Raw genomic sequence first — 12,827 nt, 5'->3', positions numbered from 1 at the left:
TCAACTTTTTTACCATTTGTCATTATCAAACTTTCTAAATATGATGCATTTGGGGTAAGGAAAAAACATATCAACTTTGGGATAAAACTGACAAAAGTTATGCTCGCTGTGACAGAAAGAAACAATATGGTTTCTGCACACAGTGATATAGTTTTACATCACAGGCCTGAAGCATGCTTTGTAGTTGGCTTGCACTTGGTGTAAGAAAGAAGCCTGTCAGTTTTGGGGTCAAAGGGTAGGAAGTAAAGATCACTTTGAAATGATGATACATAGTCTATTTGCAGTAATGATTGTTAATCACAGACCAGAACCAAATTTTTTGAATGAAAGGTAATCGGGGTAAGGAGGAAGTCTAATAATTTGGGAGCCAAAAGAGTTCAAAATTTAAAGTTATTGTGACACAAGGAAGAAAAATAGTTTCTGCACAATACTATAGGTCTATATCACAGATCTGGACTAAACTTTGTGGATGATTTTCACTTGCTGTAAGGTTTTAGTCTATTAATTTTAAAGGTGAAAGGGTTAAACAGGTATTTACAAATTTTACAAAAATCAACTTGCCCTGGGCAAGCTGACCGGGAAATCAAACTTGACCTTGGAAAACTTCAACTTACCCCAAACATAATATCAAAATGTATCAGAATATTTGAAAATCTGACTTGTATCCATCTTTCAGTTTTGTGGACTTGCCTGTAGCATAGTGCCTTGCAAAAAAGAGCTTGCCCAAGCTGAAATTGAGCTAATGCCCTGGGTGTTTAGTAAGTGGATTTGTAAACCCCAGGGTTAAAGGTCAAGATCAGTGTGCCAGAGAAATTATTTCTTTACCAAATTTTCATTCTCAACCATGTCCCAAAGTTTGTGAACATATACATGCCAGAACTTGACATGTCATGCAAAAAACAGTTTTTTTTACTCCCAATTCAGCCCCAAGCCCCCTCATCTCCCAAAGCAGTTGTGTTTATAAAAACACGATTTTCAGTAATCATATATATAAAAGAAGATGGAGGCCTATCATGACACTAAGAAATATGCTTGTAACCTGTATCCTGTGTAAACAGTAAATAGTCATGCATAATGTTCATGGAAAATTATTACCTTTGGGCAGTTTATACAGTTGATTGTCATAGAAGTTTTTTTTAAAAAAAATAACATTATTGCACATATTGCTATATTGACTGACAATAACTAGGGTTGCTTTGCTTTTAAGAGTTCATTGAGCTCTGTTGTTGAAGACTCCATTAGGTTAATTTGCATAAGGAGCTGCATTGAGTGAAACAACCCAAATAGCTTCAATTAGGTCTTCACTTAGGTAAATCAAAGAGATGTTTGCTGTAAAAGGCAAATGTTTTTACAATAATGTTTTCATGACTGAGAATGTTTAAATAATGTTTATTAAAGTTTATTGATTAGTTTTTGATCAGTGGTAATGTTCCTTTGAAGTCAGATTTTACTCCATAATATAAATGAAATCATGAGAATTTTATTAATTTGAATAGTATAGAAGTGAGAGTCGTTCTTAAAAGCAAAATGTTAAAATATTGCTATGATTCAGGAAAGAATGAGCCATCTGTAAGATGAGCAAAGTCCACAAAAACTAAATTTCAAAACTCCTGGGTAAATGAGTTTGATCACTTTGTGAAGCACAGTAGCAAGAAGGAACATTTTCAAAAACAATAAATGCCATATCAACATTGGTCATAAATAACCTTGTAACACAACTCTGCATTGAGGAAAATTTAACAAGGTCTTCAGGATAGTTTGAAAAGTCTCAGATGAGTAAAAAAATGTACAGTAATGTTTATATCACCTTCAGATCCTTCAATGAATTAATTATTGAGAGCAGCAAATAAAGATGCCAATGGGTACTGATCTATTGATAATAACCTGATTAATTAAATGGACAACCAGATACCCCTTTAAAAAAAAAAGTTTCCAAGTTCAGATCAAGACACAGAGTAATGATTACAGTTCAAGGTTCATGTTGTGTGTGCATTCATTCATTGTCATTGAGGCTCGTATCATTGCTTACAATTTACTTGTCACACATGCACTATCTAATAATACAACAAAGGACACTTCTCTCCATTCTTTTCCAACCTGTTTAAGAGTCAATGCTGATATTTCAAGCTAGATTTTGCGTAGAATAATAAATTTGGTACCAATACTTAGCTCAGGCATTTGACTTTGTATGCTCGCCCAAAGTTTGGCTTACTGTTGCACCTTTAAGAAATGCCAGACCATTTTCTCATGCTACCACTCAATATTGCCATGATCATGCCCACTTAATATACAAGTGCAACTTGCCCTCTCATCAGCCAAAAGAAAATGATGTACTGCACCTATTTACAACTTATTTTTGTATCATTATATAGTATATTAAAACCTGTTACGAGCGACCTCTGCTATGAGCAACCACCTGTCATTTCTGACCAAAATCATAATGCACAGATCGATTTTATTATATGAATGCTCTGTTATGAGTGACCACTTGCTGAATGTGACCTGCAACTATGATGTCTTGACAAAATATGCATCTTGACACTGCTATGAATGACTGCATCACAAAAATGGATATAAACTCCACTGACCTTTATTTAATTCCTGTAACAATGACTGATTACACCATTCTACAATTTGTTTTAAAAAAGTAGTAAAAAAATAGTCTAGCTACCAATATTGGAAATTTTGTTGATATAATTATAATGTTTTATATTTCTATTGTAAACCAGACTAAAGTACTTAGCCTGGTTGCCTGCCTTATCATTGCTACTGCCGATACATAACAAAAAGAACCCTATTCAGTTCTATGCACAGGGGTTTGTTACCAGGAAAATTAGGAGTATCCGTCAGTGAATCAAGAGATGGGCAGATCTACCTGTTTGTTGCAAAGAAAATTAGGAGCATCCATCAGTGAATCAAGGGATGGGGGGTGTCTAACCTATATTGTTACAAGTTAGACCCCCCCATCCCTTGATTCATTGATGGATACTCCTAATTTTCTTTGTAATGAACTCCTGTGGGTCTATGAATGACCGTATTATGAGAACAGAGACAAACACCACTGACCTTTATGTAATCATTTGTAACAACGGTCTCTTGATTAGTAACGATTGTTCTGATATAAAAAAATAAATATAAGAACAACCAACCAAACAAAACAAAAAAAGGATTCTAGCTACCAATGACAGATGCTACAGTCACGTATTTTGTTTGTCTTTAGAGTTAATCCATATTACCTGGGAGTGAATAATGTCTTTGTCTATTAAACCAGCAAGAGAGAATCATTTGCAGGATTCGATTGATAGTTTGAAAGGCTTGTGATGTTTGTTGTTTATTTTCCCCTGATGTTAAAGTGATTACATCTCAGTCAACAAACTGTCGTCTACTCAAGTTGGTGTGATTGGGTTACACACTTTGTTTATAAAATTAATCCCCTGTATGTCTTCTTTGAATTAAGCTGTTGACTTTTGTCTCTGAGTAAATGATTATGTTTCTGGATGAGATAACTGTTTCTTTTTATTTCATTAATTGTTAATGCATATGTATAGATTTTTCATATTTTCCCAAAGCCTAGACAAAACTGCCTTTACAGTTGATATTACAACTGAGTACTAATAATGTTAACACCTAGTACTTTAGTAACAATGGACGAACCTCCAACTAAAAAGAGACAAACTTTAAAACTAGAGAAAATAATTATTGTAACTGAAAAGTGAAAATAAAGCAGACCACTCACAAGAAAGCTGTTTAAACTTCAGTAAAACAAATTTAGGGTGTTATACAGGAAAAGGAGGAAATCAGAAATGATTTCGTATACTAATACATGTATATGTGATCTTCAAATGTAAGTGTCATTTCATGTTTAATGATTGAAGTATATCTTTATTGCAATATAATTTTGTTTCCAGATGATAACTATTGATAAAGAATAAAATATAGGTACAGTGATTCACAGTGGTTATTTTCCTTAAATTGTTCTGAAACTGTACATTGGAAACTGGTCTTTTTGTACAAACCTGTTATGAGAGACAATTTTTTTTTTGGCAGAAGGGGCAGTCTCTCATAACAGGTTTTACCGTACATATATGACTGATCATTAAATTGGAAACAACAATATGAGCCTCTGTGTTCATCGTTTGACCTCCATCTAATTTCCTTATTTTATTTATAGTATGTACATGAAACAGTTCCAAGAAAACAGACAGGTTTCTTGAATGGGAAACCACGTGTCACAGATTCATTCTATTTTGATACCACATATGTAGTGGACCAGTCTAAATTGAAAATAAATGACCCCAGATATCATAATAAAGGGGCTTTAGCGATGTGACTGATGGATGTTATATAACTGAAAAATGTTAGAGGAGAGGGATTTTGTTTTACTTAAAAACATGTTTCATCCAGAAAAGGAAAATCAATAGCATTTTTTAAAAAAATTGAAATAAGAGTTTGACAGTGATGCAGTAAAACAGTCATCATTTGTGGACTTTAGGACTATTTGCAAAAATTACTGTAGACATGTAGACTAGTTAAAGTGAGTGTTATGCATAAGTAATTTATTAATTTCTTTTGTGTCTATACTTTTGTACTAACTGCTAAACCACATGGACTTAACCAATTTGTGACAAAAAAAATTAACGGCAGATCCAGGTAAGAAACAAAAATAAATGTACATTTTTCATACAGTTTTCTGTAATTATGGCATGTAATATATAGATTGTTCATTTTATGCTTATTCTACCACTGATATTAGTAATAATTATGTTTGTACCTCTCTTTGGGGATTGGCATGTGTGAACCTACAACAACACATTTCCCTTTGATCTGGTACCCAGATAACTGATCATTAGGATCGACGGGTACCTGGTAGAAGTTTCCTAAACTTGTTACATCTCTAGTAGCAGTCATCAAGCTACAAATTAATACAGTTAAACTTAAGTTGTGCAAATTCTGCTATAGGCAACCACCTGTAATTTACATACCTGTCAACTCTCCCAGCTGGAGAAAAAAAACTCCCGCTTTTTGGGGTTGTTATACACCTACTGCCTGATATCATATTATCTCCGGATTCCTGCATAGAAATCCCAATTATTACATTTTTCTTCAGCAAAAAGAATGTTAAATTTAAAGATTATTGAAGTCAATTTATGGATGTTTGTAACCTTACAACAATACTAAAATCAGAAAATAAACCACAACAATTAAATTGTCAGCAATTAGTTTCAATCCCAAGAATGATCACTGTAATGTTATAACATCTCCTTTTCCACCAAAGAATAATATGTCACCAGGACCTTTATTTAATCCTGTATAACCACAGTTGCCGAGTTGAGTCAGCATGTGGAATTCTGATTGCTCCTAATGCATGCAGAAAATTGGGTAAAGTTTAGTCTGGTTACTGAGCCATTAGATTCATTAGGTAAAACTTTACTCCAAAGACCATAAACCAGATTCATGTACTTGTCACCAGCTGCCATTGTAGTACCATAACCATGAAAATACTAATTACAATTACCCATTCAGTTTGTAAAAGATTAGCGATCATGGATGCACATAGTTAAAAAATTTGGTGCTGTTTGGTTATCAGTTGTGAAAACCCAAACAATGCCAATGGTATCATAATGAGGGATCTCGCCCATGCATGATTGGTATTGGCTTGAATTGTTTGTGATGTTGCAATATGTAATGACTGAGCTGAATGAAGTCTTTTTCTCTTATTTCTCATTCTATGGTTATTGTAAGGATTAGTATAGTTTCTTGCTTAATTGATATTACTATTACTAAAGCCAGCACATGAAGCTAAATGTACCATGGTCAGAGATTTCATCATCTGTTCACCTTAGCGTATCTGTTACATCCTTGTATTTATTGACCAGTTCCATTTTTTTCTGTCATGGGTGACTTTAGGTTTGGGTTTTTGGCCATAAACAAATTTATTGAGCAAGTTTTATCATAATAGACTGGACAATAAAGGTCTTACCTTGTAGATAACTTGCAGTTCATATGCCATAATGCCAAAAAACTTAATGCAAACTTCAGATAAAAAGTTTAATATTTATGATTGGTTTGATTCTTTTCCATGACCTGAAATGGCTCAAGTAAATGATAGAATAAATTTCTCAAGACAGTTCTTGTTACAGATATATAAATTGTAATGTGCCTGAATATATGAGAGAACTATTTGATGAAATTCAATCGACATATGCTTTATGGTTGACCTCACATGACCACTGGAAATTCCCCAACCCCAAGACTGAACAATTTTGATGTAGTCTTAAATATTCTGGGACAAAGATGTGGAATTATTTGCCCACATGAGTTAGATCATTCACTTCTGTTGAAAGTTTTAAAGAAAAATATGTCAAATACTTTTGGGAGCAAAAGGTCACAGTCATAGTGACTGAAGGAGAAAAATTGTTTTTGCAAAATTACATTAGTTCTATATCCCAGATCTGGACTAAACATTTTGGATGGTTTGAACTTAAGGTAATAATGAAACCTATGTATCCTTTTTTTTTAGGCCTAAAGGTCAAAGGTTAAAATCATGGAAGGTTAGTTGAGAACCACATATCTTGACCATAGGCTTGAGTCATAGAGACTAATGATGTCATATTAGTGCCTGCGTAGAAAACTATTAAATAGTGGGTGAGCATATAATGTGCCATTCATAGTACTTGTGTTTTAAAGTGCAATATCTGCTGTTTGCGTTAGAGGATCATTGTCAGACTTTACACAAAATTGCATTAGGTTAAGATGGCCAAGGAACTTGAATGTCAAGGTCACAGGGATCATTTGTTGAAATTTTGAACTGGTTTTTTAATGGCTAAACTTTTAAATCTGATAGTAGTGTCAGATATTGCCCTCAGTGAAATGACATCAGACACACTAAAAGATGTTTACCATGGGATACAGATATAACTTTTGGTAATTTAGGTTAAAAGTCAAAGGTTTTAATATGTAGCCTAAACGTCAAAATATATCATGTATCTATGGATAGGCACAAGACATTCAGTTAGATTCACCAGTTTTTATGGTGCATCCTAGGAGATGTGGATAAATGACAACAAAGGTCAAGACCACAGGGTTAAATATTGTTTAGTTTATTTGGCTAAATTGTTAAGAGCTGTATGAAGGGCTTTACATTCTGTTTCAAGATATGATTTGTCACTTATTAGCAGAGGAATATGTAGTGGTTAAAAGGTAAGAGGACAGTGTGAGGGTTGGTAATTATATGTTACAAGGACTGCAGCAGCATTGCAGGCAAAACAAAAAATTTACAAATTTTAATTCAAGTAATTTTTACTTGCCCTTCCCTCCATCCCACAAAACCTTTGACCCCCACAGAGTCATTATAAACCAAATTCTTCTCATCTATGAAGCATCTTCCAGCAGTGACTGCATATATAAAGTTTGATTAAAAGTAGTTGAAAAACGTCATTGTAATTCAACCTTTTATATATTTGATTTTTAACACCCTCTCAGAGACCCAAGGGACTGGAGTCCTGATTAATACTTTCTTTTCCGAACGTGGGCATATGGAAAAAGATAATTACAGTAAAAATTGATTATCTGGACCTGGCAGGGGAAATAGATTTTTTCATGATAATTGGCTATTTTTATTTACTTGGACAACACAATGCCTTGATTCGAGCATTATAAGTTTTAAATATGCTTGATTAGCTTTGGATTTTATCTGAGAAAATAGATTACTCTAATGTGGCGTTCACTTGGACAGTCTGGTGTAAGAATAAATGTTCTCTTTTGTATCTCCCTCACTCACACATTCTAACCTAATTACATGTATTGTTAATTTCAGAAAATAATTTGTTGGTCATTATACCACTATAATTGTATGAGATTATATTCAGTTGTTTTTGTTTCTGACTTTAGTTACTTTGTTCTATGTTGGAGTTATATTCAGCAAATCAGTTGCATTTATATATACATATACATTTAAGTAAGCAATTTTTTAAAGTGGGACACAGTAGCAGTAAATATGAGGGAAATAATCCACATAATCAGCAAGTTGTGATGAAGTTTTCTTTGGGATTTTATGAGGAGAGATGGTGAAAGACAAGTAGATAGGCAGATGTGGTAACAAACAGATTCATTAATGGATGGACAGTCAGATGGAGGGTTATAATATCCTCACACTTTAGTATCAGGTGTGGGGATAAAAAGAAAGCATATAGCTTCAAAGCGGCTTGTATCTCAGCTTTTCTGTTTGATGTGTGATTTGGATTTTTAACATAGCTGTAACAATTTTTCAGTCATATTGCTACGATGTCTGCAGTGTGACAGTTTATAGTGATGTCTAGTACTGGGGCATCATGCCGCAGGTATGTAGCGTGATGCCCCGCCCAGTCACATTATCCTGACACCAGGCCGACCAGTCCTAACAGTCCTTAATGCTGAGCGCCAAGCGAGGCAGCTGTTAGTACCATTTTTGTAAGTCTTTGGTATGACTCGACCGGGGATTGAACCCACGACCTTCCGCTTCCGAGGCGGACGCTCTAACCACTAGGCCACCGGAGCGGTCTCTGCTTTTCTATATTCATACATGTCCCTTCATTTCCAATACTATCCATCATCTGTCCTGGGGTGTCTGGATCAAAAAACTAAAACAGTTGTATATAACCCTTCTGCAATACACTCCTGAAATTGTGAAGCACCTTTCTTACTGTGTATATGTAAAAGAATTGCTCTAAATGAGAAGGTTGCATGATATTTTATGTAACTTTTTTTGCAGAAAGTACCAAGAACCAAATCACAAGAAACCAAGCTTTAAGGAATGAGATTAAACTAATAGGGTCACAGTTTTTTCTGTCTTGTACAGAACTACTTCATCTTTTGGAAACAAGGTATAGCATCTATCATTTTATTAACTTATGTTAATATAAAGTACAGTACAATAATATTAATACTCCTATAGAGCTGCAACTTTTGTACATATGAACAACTTTCATGCTTGTAAACCTTTACAAAATTAGTAACCATGTAAATGAATATGCATATGGTTGTTAGTGATGCAGGAATTAACTGTTCCAATTTAAATTGTATATTTTCACAGCTCTGCTAAATACCATTGGACTGTTTATTAAGATTTTTCTGTTAATTATTTTCTTAAATAATAATAATAATAAAAAATCAATGATAATAATAATAATTTCTTTATTTAAAGAAGATAACTCAGTTATATACATCCAATCTCACTTAAGGCCCTCTATCTATCCACAAACACACACACACACACACATTTACAATTAATCCAAAGTTTTCTTTATTGAAAAAATAACTATTTACAGGTAAGCAATGAATAAACACATAATACAAACATTATAAAAGTATGTTTTAACTTCATATATACATTTTTATTTCATGTCTCCAATAAGTATGTTTTGAAAATGACTTTCATCAAGATCTTCCTGTATACATAGCAGTTAATGATCACTTCTGCTTACTTATACCTTTATGCTATTCTTCAAGAATGTGGCATGTATGAAGTGTACATCAGTATTATACTGACTTATAAAACAATATTAGGTACAAAAGTAGAGAGACCTTCACAATACACAACTCAAACTTTAACTAATATTTTCCAGTTTGTTAATATGAAGGTTTGAAATACTGAAATATATTTATTTTTGGATTTAACTGAATTAGCAGATCAAATATGAGCAGGACTTGAGTTCCATATTTTTTGCTATATTTTGCCCCAAATACTGCAGACTTCTTTTGCATTGGTCAATGCAGACTTTTGGTTGTTATAATGTTTTCTTAAAATTTTATTGTAGATTATAGGGAGAAGATGTTTTGTAGAATAACGCAGTCATGTAGTTTGGAACATCTCCTTTGATAAATTGAAAAACTAGAACTGCTTTCAGAAAATGTATTCTCTCATCTATTTTTAACCATTTTAATTCTTTGAACATGTCTGATGATTCTGATGCAAAAATGGAGACATAAGAATGAGCTGAGATACTCATTTTTGAAGCTTGTGAATTCCATCTAGTTGGGAACTAGTACAATTTCCCCATATTGTTGAACAGAAGTCAGTCATTGGAAATATAGAAGTATTATAGTACAGAATGCTGGAGTCCTTTGTCAGGCACTTTTTTATTCTGCTAAGGAATGACATTATAGATCTAAGTGACCTACATACATTTTCTACTTGTTTTTACCATTTAAGACTTCTGTTAAAAATTACTCCTAATAGCTTCTCATAGTTTACATTTTCAACTGCCTTATCTTTTACATTTTGAACTGCCTTATTATTAATCTACAGTGATATGTCTATCATTTTTAACTTGGCAAGAAGGTATGAGTGATATTATCATCTAAATGGCATTGCAAGGAAAACTAAAAAGATTTCGTTGTGTGGCACATTTTCCAACACAAATTTTGTATCAGGATGACTTGCTGATAATGCTGACATAAATTTCTTTTAAGTTGATTAATTTCTTTTGTAAAATATGTTCGTTAAAGAACATTTGATAAGTAAGTATTTGCTAAGACTGCTACGGCTATCATCTCCTTGAGAGTTTTGTTATTTCCAGGAGGTTTACTATTCTTTAGAATTCTTACAATTCTCAGGCTCCCTGCTACCGACTGATTTGTATTCTGATTACATGCTATTTTGGTACTAGAGATAATCTCCACTAATGGTATGGATCGTGGTGTGACACAAAAATTCATCCCTTTCATCAGAACTGATTTTTACACTGGGTTAAGTTGTCTATCTGAAAGATTCACTACCCAGTTTTCATTGTCAGTCTTTTTAGGGTTCTTTGATGCCAGTTTTGTATTCTATAAATTTACCCCTCTGGCATTATTTAGAATTTTGGAATTCCCTCTCATGCACATGCTTAAAGAGCTCTTCTTCTTCCTTTAATTTTGCCAAGGGCAATTCCTGTTTTAATTCATCATTAGGGCTTAAATTTTTTGTTCGATCTTATTGTAAGTGAAGGTGGCCTGTCTGATGTATTCTTGTAGCAATTTCTTTTTGGTATGGTATATAATTTGTTGTGCCTTTTGCCCATGGGCAGATTTTTCAATCAAATGCTTTTGGGTATGACGTTTATGTGGTGGCATCAAAGACTGAAATGGAGATCATCTTTCCAACAGGCCAATTTCAAATGTAACCCCTCTCCTGACATTGTATGTGTAGCAGGACTTCACATCCAAATTGACTTAGGATACAACTAAAAAAATTCCTTTCTAGCTCTGGATAATCATGATTATTAGTAATTTCCCATTCTCAGAGCATAAATATCTTATCAGAGAGTTAAACATTTTCGGCAAGATCACACTACCTTCATCAGTGATATTGACAAAAAATGTAAACTCTTAAGATATTATGCTCTGGGCATGATAAATTACTAATGATCATGAATTATCCATAGCATGAGAGCAACCTTTTCAGTTGTAGCTGTGAGACCTGTTTTTGATTTTAATCACTACATCTCAGAATCAAAGTATTACTGTTGATTCAGAGCATAAGACAAAGCCCAGAGTTCCAGGTATGAAAGTATCAACGTGAAGGCTGGCAATATATTACATCAAAAGAAACAATTTCAGCTTTAGCAAGGGATGGCATGCACATTGTCAGTGGCTTATATATAAATAGCTGTCAGCTGTAAGTTTAACATGCTTGTTGCAGGAAAGGTTGAGTTCAGAATTAGTTCACTAAATAAATGCATCATTTTAATTAGGATATACTGAGTATCAATTTAGAAAATTTTGGTAATCATTGTAATCTTTCACTTTCTTACTTTTTTTTCTTCAGATAATGATAACTACTTATTCTGACAGTGACAGAGTTCATAAATATATTATGCAAATCTTTTTTTGTGTTGAATTTTTAACTTATCATTTAGAGTTTGTATTAGCTCACCAGGTCCTGGCCAAAAGGCCATGGGAGTTTTATGGTTTGCTTTTACATCTGGCATGCATCATTTGGCATGCATCATTCAACAGCTATCACCTTCTCAGCTGCTACTACTAAACCATTGGATCATTTTCAACCAAACCTGGCAGACACCATCTTGGCCTAAAGGCCTTGCATATTTGTACAAATGATTCTGATCTACCATCAATAAAGCCACCATTACTATAAAGAAATAAAACTTTTAACTTCTCATAAACCAATGAATAGAATACAAAAAGCATCATGGTGTAGTGGATTTTTGGTTGTATTTTGAAAAATGCAGATTAACAATCAGATATTGCAAACTGTTACTAAAAATATAAAAGCATTTAAATGACTTCATTTTTAATAGAAAAACACTGGAGAGAAGTTAACAGAAAGCATAAAGGTCTTTGGATGCTGATCTGTCATTAGATACAGCAATCATTAAATACAGAAAAACCTTCAAATGACTTCTCAAAAACCACAGGACAGAATTTGAATAAATCGGAAGAAAAGCACCCAGGCATCCAGACTTTTTTTTGGTGCATATGGTGCAGATTCACCATCAAATATGGCCATCATTATTAAAAACAGATAACCCATAAACAACTTATTACTTACAAATGCACAAACCCCTCGAAAGAATCCTGGCCTGAAGACATTTCAATTTTGCACAGATTATGATATTGCTGATCCACTAATCCAAATGGCCATCATAACTAAAAATAGAAAATCCATTACAAAATATGGTAAAATAAGAAAAACAGCCTTCTGAAGTATGACATTTTACAGAAAGTGTCCAGGCTATAAGGCCTTTCAAATTTGCACATTGTTTAATGGTTGTCAAGTATGGCTGCCCTTAAAAAATATTAAAACCTTAAAATATGAGAAAGCATTTACTTGAGCCTCTTGTTTGTTT

General features: G+C 33.5%; 1 protein-coding gene across 2 annotated transcripts in view; it reads left to right on the top strand.

The window, feature by feature from the left end:
- LOC149806864 (uncharacterized) overlaps positions 1-12,827 on the top strand; it is a 153,153-nt gene that overhangs the window by 62,912 nt on the left and 77,414 nt on the right. For both annotated transcript variants that reach the window (XM_089958856.1, XM_089958848.1), the window contains exon 13: positions 8,750-8,861. In XM_089958856.1, coding sequence (XP_089814982.1) covers positions 8,750-8,861 — 112 coding nt within the window. The remainder of the gene's footprint in view (positions 1-8,749; positions 8,862-12,827) is intronic.

This window comes from Sinohyriopsis cumingii, chromosome 1, assembly GCF_028554795.1.
Source record: "Sinohyriopsis cumingii isolate HCF-2022 chromosome 1, ASM2855479v2, whole genome shotgun sequence".
In the NCBI taxonomy this organism is placed as follows: domain Eukaryota; kingdom Metazoa; phylum Mollusca; class Bivalvia; order Unionida; family Unionidae; genus Sinohyriopsis; species Sinohyriopsis cumingii.
This window is presented reverse-complemented; position numbering and strand designations above follow the sequence as displayed.